General features: G+C 34.9%; 2 protein-coding genes across 5 annotated transcripts in view; one reads left to right on the top strand and one right to left on the bottom strand.

Annotated features, from left to right (window-relative positions):
- LOC121982239 (survival of motor neuron-related-splicing factor 30-like) overlaps window positions 1–2720 on the top strand; it is a 36391-nt gene extending 33671 nt beyond the window's left edge. Inside the window, exon 9 of the mRNA XM_042535212.1 lies at window positions 2536–2720. Coding sequence (XP_042391146.1) covers window positions 2536–2541 — 6 coding nt within the window. The 3' untranslated portion in view covers window positions 2542–2720. The remainder of the gene's footprint in view (window positions 1–2535) is intronic.
- The window catches only part of LOC121982237 (E3 ubiquitin-protein ligase RKP-like), a 30226-nt gene that overhangs the window by 1270 nt on the left and 15197 nt on the right, over window positions 1–13759 (bottom strand). The window contains exons 7-12 of one of the 4 annotated variants that reach the window (XM_042535206.1): window positions 9563–9610; window positions 9371–9456; window positions 8844–8911; window positions 7738–7878; window positions 7168–7209; window positions 6722–6921 (exon numbers count right to left, since the gene is read on the bottom strand). In XM_042535206.1, the coding sequence (XP_042391140.1) occupies window positions 6737–6921; window positions 7168–7209; window positions 7738–7878; window positions 8844–8911; window positions 9371–9456; window positions 9563–9610 (570 nt within the window). In that variant the 3' untranslated portion in view covers window positions 6722–6736. Of the gene's footprint in view, window positions 1–623; window positions 708–813; window positions 953–6721; window positions 6922–7147; window positions 7210–7737; window positions 7879–8843; window positions 8912–9370; window positions 9457–9562; window positions 9611–13759 lie in introns of those variants that run through there. The other 3 variants (XM_042535208.1, XM_042535207.1, XM_042535209.1) reach the window with 3 other exon arrangements.

Genomic DNA, 13759 nt, shown 5'->3' with positions numbered 1-13759 from the left:
TTTGCTATTCCAGGGCCACAAGAAAAGATGTTTAGGATCCTGGGGGCTGGTGTTTGACCATTTGCTAGGAGATTGTTCAAGAGTAGGAACACTTCACTTGCTTTTGCTGCTTTCAGCTTAGCAATGCAGCATAAATTTTATGTGGTCATCGTGGGAGGTTGGGGTCGTACCATGCAAATGGCCAAGGGGACCCTCTTAAGGCATGAAGTGCAATGATGTCATATGATCCACGACTTCAACCCATTTTTCATTTGAACCCTAAGTTTCGACTTTCAAACCTTGTTCACAAATATGCAGTCTGGTGCCAGTATTGAACACAACCCAATTGGACTGTAGTTTCTTGTCCGATACATGTAATCTCTAATTAGGGATTGACTATGCATGAAACTTCCAGATATTTGAATCAGCAAACTTTTTTGCTGAAGAAATTGTATACATAAGATAGCTATAGACTTTCTTGTGCATGCATGAGAACTATATTGGTTTCTCAAACTATATAGGAAACACACGACATCGATTCTTAAATCTAATAGCAACAGTGATGTAGTCAGAAATTATATAACTACCAGTTAGTGTTTAATAAATTTTGAATCTAAAAAGAACTTTCCGTGTCAGATACATACAAATGAAGCAAGGCCTTGCTTGAGAAAAATAGCAGAAGCAACAAATGGAGGATCACTTTTCCGTAATGCATGAAAAGTATCAACCTGCCAAAAAACAAAACAAAAAGAAAATCAAAGAATTTTCAAGATGAACGAAAATAGAAAGAAATTTATTACCGAAGCTACAAATAGATGACAAAATAGCATTTACCAGTGATTCAAGATAAAACTCAGGAACGTAGCAAAAACAAGTATCACTGTTGCTTAGAACCAAAAGCAGCTCCACAACCCACATGCATGTTGCATACATTCCTCTTTGCTTCCAGCGAGAGAATAGAGAGATACGATACCTACAGTAGTCCCGTATTCCAAACAAATTGCAGAAATTATGAAACAATAGGATGTAGGACCCATAAGGCGAGATAAGAAATAGGATAAGAGAAAAAGAAAAAAGCATGCATCCACTAGCCAGTATTTAGAATAACTCATTAGCAAGGAATGTAGATACTTGAATATTGGACAATGGAACAAAAAAGGCAAACATAACAACCTATGAAAACAGTATTCATCCCTATTCTCACAACAGGGATATCATGGAAACTTACTTAGAATTCCTTAACAATCCTGATACCTCGATATTAAACCATAGAACAAATGTAAAACAAATATGAAAACCTCTGAAAACAGTATTCATAATTCAGTAACCAAATTGGTAAATGAGACAAGCAGTAAGCACCCACAAACCATCACAGCAAGCACAAAATAGAAAATTGTTTGGAGTCTCTACTTCTGAAAATGCAAAAGAAAAATTTTGGGTACACAGAAAAGACAGATTCTTAATACAAAATAGATTGCTGACAGTGAATACCCTAGATATATCTCTTGAAAAGAAAAGGAACTTGCCAAAATAACAAAGTTTTAAAAAGCATATTCACACACCACTACATAATGCATGTGTTACAATAACAAATGTGTGCGTACATACGAGTCCTTTTTTTGTGTAAAAACTAACATTTGTTATATTGAAAAATATAAGTATAATATGTGTCAAAAATACAACATCTGGTATTTACATCAAAATTAACTTAAACAACCAATATAAACAAGATTTTTACATATATCAATTACAACCAAATTAATCATCTTATGTAATCCATAGTTCCATGTAAAGATTTTCCATGTGAAGTTTATGCATGCATGCACAAATTCAATGTCCAACTAAAACAAGAAATGTGTACCATCCACAAGCTACACGCTAGGTGTCCATAAAAATACTAATTGTCACATTAAGGGACATAAAAAATGATATAAAAAGGGGAATAAATAAAATATTTTCTCTCTTGAAGTCAGAAGAAATGCGTAACTGGCCATAAAACCTTGATAAAAAAACACACAGAGCATCTACATCCTCATTGATCAAACCACACTGAAAATCAAAGGATAAGTGTGGAGAGGAATAGAGAATGAAAATGTTATCATATAATCACACAACAGAAATAACATGAGACCATTGACACGACCTCGCTTTGAAGGTTGAAAAATCAAAATCAGTATTAAATCGATAAATGAGTTCAGATAAACAATTGGAAATACAGCAAAAAGGCAAAGGGAAAATTATGAGAACATTTAGGAAAATATGAAAAAAAAGAAAGATATACTTTATACAAAATAAATATAACAATGCACTGAAAAATGCAATCCCTTAGAACCCGCCACGAGTCTATTTTCTCACATTTCTAACAGGCATTTTTAGATATACTGGATAATAATGCTCTCTAACTTGTTTTCTTAAAACATTAATATAATTTATCTAGATAAGTTTAAATCATGAGACACAAATATTTATATTTGTTTCACAGTAATATAATATATTACTGTGAGGGAGAAGAGGGAGAAACACTTGCATCTTAAGGGAGGCACTGTGGATACAGAGGAGTAGGTAGCGTAAGTTAACTTCCAATTGAAGGTTGAAATGGAATGAGAATTCGCATCTCTAACTTTATGTGTGTTTCTGGAGATAGTTTTTAACTTGGTTTCACACATTTCCTCTATATCGGCAGCTACATTGTAAAGTACAACTTTGCTAGAAAGTCACTAAGTTCGGATACTTTTCATCAATTCGACTTTTAATTCTTGAGCGCTGAACATTTTCCTTTGTGCCAATGCCTTTGGCAGAATTCGATTATGTTGGCTCCAAGCCTATTGCGGAATTGAAAAGCTTCTGTCAGATATAGTTGAAGCTTTGAGGACTTCGTAAATTAGCATGAATTAAGAGTGCTGCATGTACTCTGGAGGATGTAAAAGAAAATATAGGGGGTGGAGAAATTAGGCAGGGAAAGTCTTTTTTTTGTTTGTTTGTTATTTTTCCTTGCATGTTTCCTTGAACATATCTTGGAAGGGAAAATAAAACTATTTGATTTAAGCTTTGTCAAATTACCCAAATAAGTCCATTTTATTGAATTCCTTTTAGAGTTATTCTATACTTTTGTTTTTGTTGTCAGAGGTTTGGAAGACTATTTAAGAATTTTAACCAAAAGTGTTAGATGATCTAAACTAGTCAAATTTTAAAAATAAACTTTGTAGTATTTGTTGAAGCTTTTGTAGTCCATCTTATGATCAAAATTAATATACATCTAACAATTTTGATCAAAATTGTTAGATGGATTTAAACTAATTAAAATTTTAAAATAAGCACTTTATTGTATTCCTTGAATTTTATAGAGTTTATATTTGCTTTCATTTTGTTTTTTAGTGCTAAAACGTGAAAGCAAATATAAACTCTATAAAATTCAAGGAATACAATAAAGTGCTTATTTTAAAATTTTAATTAGTTTAAATCCATCTAACAATTTTGATTACAAATGTTAGATGGATCTAAAATCGTAGCCTCTGGAGTCCATCTATATTGTCATTATTGTTCCAAGTCTTAGAAGGCTATTTGGTCAAAATTATTAGATGGACTTAGATTGATCAAATTTCACAAATAAAATCTGATTTGTATTCTTTGAATTCTCTAATCATTTTATGTTTTTATTTTTGTTATTCAAATATTGGGAGACTATTTAGTACAATAGAAAAAGAAAATTATAGATTCCCTATCTGGAATCATTTTATTCTCTCTTTTTTTTTTGTCGTCTTGAAGACCATATAGTTGTCTTAAGTAAACATATTAGATTATATTAATCATATTTAAAAAACAGGCTCTTTGTTATCTTTTGAGCCTTTAGAGTTCTCATATCATTGTTGTTTTATTTTTGAAAGACCATCTAACAACTTTAGTTAAATTTATAAGATGAAGCTAAATTTAAGTATTGAAAATAATCCCTTTGTTATTTTCCTTGGAGTCACTAGCGTTTATTTTATTTTATATCATGGGACTCTATTTGGTACTTTTGACCAAAATTATTAGATAAATCTAAATTGATCAAATTTCAAAAGTGAATCTCTTGCCCTAGATAAAACTGTCAATTTTGATTGTACGTCGAGTTGGTCTATCCCATTAAATAATTTAAGTAAATTTAATTAAAATTTTATCAATCTATTTAAATACAGGTTAGGAGAGGCGACCCGTATGAGCCCGTGATCCGCGCGAGTTGGCCCGCGGTGGGCTTGTGGATTGAGAAAAAAATAAAATTTTCTCCTATACTTAAAACTAAAGTGGAAAAATTAATCTGTAACTCAAACTTATTTTTTTTTTTTATTTTTTATATATTTTTTTATTTTTCAATGGGCATGTGGGTTGGCTCGTCGAGCCTACAACACACCTTAAGTTAGATTGGGTTAGAAATTTTCCAATTCGCCAAGATGATGAGCAGACTCGTTCCACCTTGCCAAATGGCCGACCTGCCATGAGTCGGCAAACCACGGGCCAACTCACCCTTCTATGGATCAACCCATTTGTTAGCTTCGTCCGGGGTAATGGTGCAGCGACAGGATACTTTCTTAATTTCCTAAATATCTAAAGATCGAGTTTTAACTTCAACGAATTAATAGATAAATTTTCCTTAATAAACTATTGACCTAAGAATATTGAATCGATGAATCATTTACTACAAATGCATCCCAATTTATTCGAAATTAGGATGGCCGATAAAAAATTTATGTGGAATCAAACTGATCACCCATATTTGAAACTGAAAAAAGAAAAAGTGAATCTCACAACTCAAAGCCTTTGGATTCTATCTATACTCTCATTTTTTATTTTTGAGTCTGGGAGGACCATTTTAATAATTTTTGTTAAGATTGTTATCTAACGATTTTAACTTAAATTATTAGATGAATTTAAATTGATCAAATTTCGTATATAAGCACCCTATTGTATTCCTTATTTAACATATACAATCATTCTATATTCTTATTTTTGTTATTCGAGTCTGGAAAGTCATCTAGCAATTATTGTCAAAACTTGTAGCTGAACGTAATTGTTTATCTCCTCTTTGCAAGCTATGCATCGTGTTCCTTAGGGCTTCTTTACAATTGTTTTCTTTTATATAGTTGTTTTTTTTAATATAGTGCTAAATGACTTTAAGGTCTTAATAGTTAACTAAAGAATTTGAGTCTAGTTCTCATGAGGCATCCAACAACACTAGTAAGGGTTCTAGTTATAAAAGGAAATCACAGTAAATTTAGGTCCTTTTCTTCACAAGTGAGCCTTGTTTAACCAAAGAGATTTTTAGTTGCTATTGGACATCGAAAGACACATTAGCCCATCAAGGATCACTCCATTTCCATGGTTTTTTTGACATCCCATAGAATTTAAATCCTATAGGCCTTATTTATGATCAAATGAATAAGACTACCCTTCATCATAGATCAAATAAAAATTTAGCAATTCTTAATCAACAATTGATCACAAGTTGACAATTTGAGTAAAAATGTGATATCATTCATCCAAAGTGGTCCAGTATTACTGGCCCCACAACAAGATATAAATAGATAAATCACACAGAGCATTTTGTTATAGTACAGTAATCCTTTGCATGGACTAAGTTAAACACCCAATAAGACATTTTACATGAATTGAGAATTGACCTTAAAATCTATTGGAGTAAGCATCTATACAGGTATTAACTACGCCAACCCGTGCGAGCATCAAAAGTTGACAATGAGTCTTTAGATTAACAACTCAATTTAATAAAATCATAAAATGGATCAATAACTGCATCACACCTCAAGTTATCAATCATCATCTCTATGTAAATATCAACATATTGTTTTCACAGTTTCTCAAAAAAATAGCTTACACATGAGCTTAACCCTACTAACACACAATGCATTAATCTCCAAGCCTTAATAAATCATAATATATATCAATTAAATATTAAATGTATGAAAATAGAGAATATAACACTCTATGAACAAGATCAAAGGCAAACCTACTATTTGAATCCACACAAGAAACTCAACAGCAGACAAAAGCAAGACCTCCAAGGAATCAGTGATAATGGAGTTCCATTAAGAAACCAAAGGCCATGATTTACCCTCATTTCGACCTCACTCACGCAAGAGGGAGGTGCCTACTATCGCGAACTCTGATCATGAGAGGGAACATATTGCCATGCCCGATGTATAATGTCATCATCTATGTACGGATGCAGATTCCACAGGAGACAATAGCCTTCTAGTTCAGATACACTTGTCCCAATGTTCAAGTTCAAAACAATATTTTTCTGCATTATAAAAATTTGTATTAACAATTGAAGGAGAATTATGAAAAACTACCTCTATGAATCCATCTACCTGCATGGCATAGTCGAGCTTCAACATATCACTGATGATCTTCATTAGCATGACTTCTGATATTGATGTATTTTGAGGATGCTTGGGCAATGGTTCCTTTTCTTCCTAGTAAAAGTTATTAAATACACTCATGTGGCATCCAAGAAAAAATAATCAAAATCAACAATTTCTTTTTGCTGTCAAACAAATTTATGAGAAATCAAACTGGTCTGCTCGGTTGACTAAATGTTCTGAAACTGGCTCTCTGTTAAACAAATTACATATGAGAGATTGGATCTCTCGTCTGTTAACTTGTTAAAGATTATCATCCTTTAACCCAAAAAGTAAATTTTTTTTTGTAATTTAAATCTGGCAATAATTCTGAATGCTGATCATTAATAAAGCAAACTACTATGTTAATAAATGTAAAACGCGAAAAGAAACTTAAGATGTCTCCTATTTATGTTTACCTCAAAGGAAATGTCTTTTAACATTTCTTCACAAAAAGAGTCATCCAAAGCCGTAGCGCTCTTGGTTGCTGCTTCTGTGACAGCAATTGCATCATCCTTTAGGCAATCAAGTTCATTGAGCAAAGCTTCAGCTGAAATCATGAACACTTTATAATATTTATTTGAGTAAAAAGACCATTAATTAAAATATTAATCTAACTAGAAAGTACACATAATTGAGAGGCTAGAATGAGAAATTCCATGAATTTTGATTTTCTAATCGAAAAACCCCTACCATTAGAAGACACTACATTTGAAAAGTGCAGGTTACAAAAGGAACTTGTTGGTGTAAACATGCAGATAAAGTAAGATAATCACATGGGAGTTAATAGTAATACCATTCTTCAAATTGTCTCGCAATCCCAAAACACAAGAGTGAGCTGGCACAAAAAAATGTTAATAGTGAGATATATAATTCAGACATCAAGAGACTGAATCAAAAAAATCGTCAGGTTAGCTCTCATCAAGATATTTGACCAGGGATAAAGATGGACAGCAAAAAGCTGAAAAGTGAATAATATGGAAAGTTAGTTTAATGCATGTTTCTTAGTGTTTGTTTTCCTTATTTTATCTTTTTAACTTTTAAAATGTATACCTGTTAGGCTTCTGCTTAATGAAAAAGGAAGTGTTAGATTGACACTAACTGAAGGTATGTACTCATCCTATTACACATGGGCTCAAATCTGAACAATGACAAAAACAGATCACTAAGATAAAACTAAGCTTTTGAGTGTATGTTGTCCTCTTGCTATATATTTTTTCTAAACCTTCATTCCAATGAATTAATTTTCGTGAATACTCAGTTTCCTATGTGCATTATCAATACATTTTTCAAGAAGGAATAATTTAGCTGAGAACAAAAAGTGACTTGCAAGGCAGTTTCGTTTGCATGAATGGTAACCACTTACAATTATACATATTTTGAACACTTTGCGACTGTTGTTTGCACCCTGCTTCAACATAAGTTTTCATATGTTCATTCCAGTTAGCATTAATTATCCTACTGATGTTGTTTGAAGTCTTCTGAAGTTCAACCGTCCTAAACATTGCTGTGCACAAGAGAAAAAGGACGACATGAGTAGTTAAGTCAAAAATGAGAAAGTCATGCAACTGAAAAATAGGGCAAGTTCCTAAGCATAATCTGTATTCTCCATCACAGAGTTAACAGGATTCTCAAAGGCTTAATAAATAAAATGTCGATTCAGTAATACAGAAGATCAAAAAGGGCAAAGATGCAATGATGCCATATTTTGCAAGGATTATATCTGTGAATAAGCAATAGGAGATGACAAACTTGATAAAAAGACATTTAATATAAAGAGAAGATACAAACAGATAGTCAATTGACAGTCAAGTTCATATCTTCTCAACAAGTGCAAAATTATGAAACCATGAACATGCGTTTGAATTTTTAAGATCCTTTTAAGAACAATTTAAAATTTAAAAGATCAGAAAATACTGCCTCAAGTCCTATATATATAAAACATCTTCATGTGCCAATCAGTTCTTATTTTGAAGTCTTAAAGTAGATTTGACCTGAACTGGTACAATCCTTATTTATGTTGAAGCTTGTTCCTAAAATGTTGAAACTGTGATATGCAGCAATCAGATTTAGATGCCATGTGTTTCTGGTTTCTGTAATTATCCTTCCACTGTACCAACTTTTGTTGTATTGGAATTTCTTATTCCAATACTACTTGGTTGCTGAACATTTGATTTCTGAACATTCTTAATGGATATCCATGTTTTCATTATATTCTATCATATGTTCTTATGCTGGACATTGATGGCTAGCGTTGACTCTCGACCAGAGCATGTGGTTGTCTATACATCATACTATTATTACTGAACATTTGATATATTTAACAACTGAACTCATGTTATGGAGGGATTGATAGGCTCTGATTGACCGGCCTGTGCCAAACTCAGAACAGATTGGTGTTCCTGTGGGAATCTAAAATCCCAACTATCTATCTATAAAGTAAAAAAAAAAAAAAACATTGGTGAACTATACCTGTTACCCTGTGAAATCTAGTAAGAAACCTCTTCCCCACATCAGCTAGCTCCTCAAACTCGGTAACCCTGCAAATGTGAATTTCATGTAAAGACAGGACTGTAACATTCAACTATGTTATAGAACAAAGCAAATGAGTAATATATGAGAAGCCCACACATGTAAAATTGATAATTTTGAACTATAAGATGAAGAAAAAAAATGGTACTTTCAAATAAAGAAAGTATGTTCTATGAGTTTATTCTGGTTATATGTAACCCCCACTTGTCAGCTGCAGACTATCTTGAGACTTCTCTGATTTATAACCAACAGCTAAAATTTCCTATATTATCCACAAGAACAAGACCATTTTTTTTTTTTGACAACAGCAAAAAAAGTCGACACACAACAATATGAGCAGAGGGCATGAGTCACATGGTGGGTTGAAAAGCTAATAATAGCTGGGAGAAAATCACATTTTCTCCTAGATGGTTATCAAGGTAATATGATATATCCAAGCAAATGAGAAAAATGCATTTTGAGCTTACTTTGTCATGTAGTCTCTAAAGATTCTGGTAATCTTTTCACCTAATTTAGAATAAACTCGATCTAGCTCCAGTTTCCTATTTAAAACCTGTAAATGAGAGATGCAGAAGGCGAAAAGGTAGTAGAATTAGGATTACAGTTCATACAAAAACCAAGAAACACACATAGATCGCAACGAACAACAAAAAAAAAACCTGAACATTAGTGTCAGCAGTAACAGCTACTTCAGCAGTCAATTCCATCTGCAGGAAAAATTTTATAAAGACTGTTCAGAAAGATTATCGGAGGATTAATTAATGGCTTAATTAATCATTTAAATCCTATATATAATTATTTAATCAATTAAACTGATTAATCATCATTAACGAACAAATCCTAATTTAATTGATTAAATCAATCAACAGCTAATTATTACCTAATCAACTAATCAATCTATTAATGAATAAATTAACCTATTCATTAATCAATATATTAATTAATTAATCAACCTATCAATTATTAATCCTAATTTATCTTAATTACCAATCGATCAAATAATATTAATAACATATTAATTGATTCATTAATCAACGTACCTTCACTCTGTGTATCCGACGACGACAGTGGGTGTCGGCCGGCGGTTTGCGGTGGGGAAATGGAAGCGGCGGCTTTGGCTGTTATCGGCGGGGAACCGATAACGGCCGAGCAACGCTGGCGGAGCACAGGAATCCTCAGTGGCAGCGCTAGCGTACTAACTGGAGCGGAATCGACGAAGCTTACGGCAGGTAGAGAAGTGGCGACGAAACTCTCGGCGGGGAGAGCAGTGAACGCGACGTTGTGGTGGTCATGGTGGAAGGCAGCGTCGGCGGGGCCGAGCGAAGATGGTCACGGCTTGGACAAGACGGGAAGGCGGCGGCGGCGGCAATTGCGGCAGCTCAAAGCTTCTTGCAAGTAGAGGGGAGGCTGCTGCGGTGGAGAAAACCAAAGACGGCGCCGCGAGCACCCGCGGGGAACATGTGACGGTAGGATATTAAACTTAGGGTTTTAGAATTATCTCATTAATTTAGTATTTTCTTTTAAATATTTCAAAAATTTATAAATAATTATATTTAGTTATTTTAAATATGATCAACATATTAATATTAATAATAATATTATTAATTTAATTAATAAATTTATTTTAAATATAATTTTAACCAAACTTGATTTATCATTTTACTTATCCTATCAAATAAATTAACTTATTAATTTAGTTTTAGATGGTAATATTTTTTCATAAATATAACAACTTAGATCAACAAAAGTTTTAACTCAAACCCAATTAATCCAAAACTAAGTTTTAATTAATTTAGTTGCTTTTAGGTGAGACTACCATGATTTCCTAAACTCAAGTAAAGGGAAAAGTTCATCAACGGAAGCTGAAAGCTTTTTCACTTGGTAACCTTCAATGAGTAACAAATGTACAATGTAATCTAAAATAAACTACTCTAATAAACAGAAAGAGGGATTGAATTGTGAATAACAAATTCAGATGAATACAGTAGTAATGTTATACTATTAAGGAAGCAGATACCTTGACAACGACATTTTATTAACGATAGAATTCATACATATTAGTAATGATAGCATACGATATATATAAATATCATTACAAATGAAAATAGGAAAATATATAAATTAAGAAAATAATAAATATTTCCTAATAATAATTATTCTTTAATAAAATGAAACAAATAACTATTTTTTAATAATAATTATTCCCTAATAACTAGAAAATAAATAATTATTTATTTATAATAATTATTTCTTAATACACCCTCTCAAGATGGTGTCCTAGAAATGATACCAATCTTGTTACAAATAGCAAACAGTCGAGGTCGAGAAAGTGATTTGGTAAGTGCATCAGCCAACGTAAGTTTGTAAAATCTCAATTCCCCTTCTTTACAACAAGGAGAGAATGAGTTAGAACTAGTTTGGGGTACAAATCAGGAGGTCTTTCTTCAAGAAGTCTGCGACGGTTTAGGAAATTAGGAGGAGGAGCACGAGCTAAGTAGCCCACCTCTTCCAACTGTTGAACTGCCCCTTTGGCCCCTGCCGTAAAAGCAGACAAGATGGATCTCACAATCGGCCGGTTGAACTCAGTAGATTCGATCATGGCGGTGGCTCGTTCTTTGTAACGAACATTTTCGTGCTCCTTATAAACCACTAACGCCATCTGAGAGGTTTTCAGTTCATTTTCCCTGGTAGCGACTTCGGCTTTTGTTAAATCAAGGGAATTGTTCAGAGATGCCACCTCATTTTCTTTTAGTAGCAAGGCCTCCAACTTTTCGCTCAATTCTGCTTCATAATTCTCTTTGAGTTCGCCAAGTTTTGAGGTCAGCTCTTGATTGAGGTCCGTAACCAATTTGAGTCGGGCTCCAAGGCTCTCAATTTGAGTTTCAAATTGCTTCTGGGCGGCAGCAGAAAACTCGGCAGAAGACAATTCGATAACTTGATGTCGCAACCCCTTGTTCTCCGATTTCAATCTTTCGTTCTCAGTGTATAAGATGTGTAATAGTCGAGAGAAACCCATGTTCTCTAGCCACCGCTGGAAGCATATCCAAAACTGTGAGATAGTATTTCCGAAACAGAAAGCAAGAGTATATAATCGTACCTTATTCTCTTTATCGCGGTCTGATCGCTCGGAAAGCCCTGGAGAGACGAACCTCATCCCAAGAATTAGCAAAAGAGCCCCCCAGTAATATGGGGAGGACAGGGATGGTAGAAGAGCCAGCTGAGAAAGAAGAAGTAGGGATAGATGGTGGAGCAAAAACCAAGTAAGAAGAAGGCGAAGAGGGTAAAGATCCTGAAGTCGGAGTAGACAAAGGAAAAGTAAAAGAAGCGTCACCAGAAGTATTAGTTTTAGGAAAAGGAGAGGTAGGAAAATTCAAGGAAGGATAAAGTTCTGCTAATGTGGGCTCATCGGAAAAAAGGTCAGTTGACACAAAATCTTCTGAAGCAAGCTCATCAGCAGAAAGAACAAGCCTCCTTTTTGGAGGAGGAGCCCTGGTTAGCTTGCGTCCCGGACGCTTGCCCGTAGAAATCTCAGTTATGGGTTTATCAGAGCTACCAGGGGATGTAAGCTCGATAAGAGGAATAGAGGTAGATGGGGAGACAGCAACAGCTGCAGGAGACGTAATAGAGGGAGCAGGATCAGGGAGGATCTGCGCAGCAGGATCCCTAGAAGAACCTCCTGAAGTCTCATGAAGCCCCGACGAGCTAGGCACTTCGGCTAAAATAGTTGGCCCTTCACTTGCTGGGGGAGGGGCAAGAGCAGCTAGGAATTCGGCTTCCTTAGCGCGAAGTAAGTCCTCCTCCACGCGTAGTTCGTCATTGATCAAAGCGTCATAGAAGTTCTCCACTGTGTGAAAAGAAGAAACGGTTTAGGCAATTAAAAGCAGTAAAGAAAAGGCAAGATGTTACCTAAGGAAATGGGAGTATCAGGTTTGACGGGGCTTAAGCCAAATAGATACAGAAGTTCAACTTTCAACTATTTTGAAATAGAGAGTCGATGACCTAATAACTTCTCACAATAAACAGGAAAAAAGGGAAGCAGGTGAAACTCTCTAACATCCGGTAGAGGAGGCAAGGAGGATTTCCACGTAGAGGACCAAGGGGTGGGTCCGGGAAACTTTAGGAAGAAAAAACGGGATTTCCAGGCCTTGAGAGACGATGGCATATCATCAAAAAGAACCATTTTAGTTCGCGACTGGAACAAGAAAACACCAGGATTAGAAAGTTTAGGGTAGGAAAAGACAAGATCATACTTATGTCTAGTCAGTCGTCTACACCTCCTTCGACTAGACTTGAAGGGAAGGCTAGTGATATGGGTTAGGTTTTGTGGGTCTACAGAGGAGGAAAGAAAAGCAAAAAAGATAGGCTAATAGCGGCCGGGACAGGCCTCCATAATGAAGGTAGGGTAATATCGGCCGGGACATACCTTCAGGAAGGAGATAGGCCAATAACGACCGATACATACTCCAGAGCAAAGATAGACCAATATCGGTCGATACATGCCTGCCGAACGAAGGTAGGCCAATATCGGCCGATACATGCTTGCCGTATGAAGGCGAGTCAATATCGGTCGGGACATACCTTCAGAACAAAGGTAAACCAATATCGGTCGATACATGCTTGCCGTATGAAGGTAAGCCAATATCGGTCGATACATGCTTGCCGTATGAAGTAAGCCAATAACGACCGATACATACTCCAGAGCAAAGATAAACCAATATCGGTCGATACATGCTTGCCGTATGAAGGTAAGCCAATAACGACCGATACATACCGATACATGCCTGCCGAACGAAGGTAGGCCAATATCGGTTGATACATGCTTGCCGTATGAAGGCGAGTCAATATCGGTCGGGACA

This window comes from Zingiber officinale, chromosome 5A (genome assembly GCF_018446385.1).
Source record: "Zingiber officinale cultivar Zhangliang chromosome 5A, Zo_v1.1, whole genome shotgun sequence".
In the NCBI taxonomy this organism is placed as follows: domain Eukaryota; kingdom Viridiplantae; phylum Streptophyta; class Magnoliopsida; order Zingiberales; family Zingiberaceae; genus Zingiber; species Zingiber officinale.
This window is presented reverse-complemented; position numbering and strand designations above follow the sequence as displayed.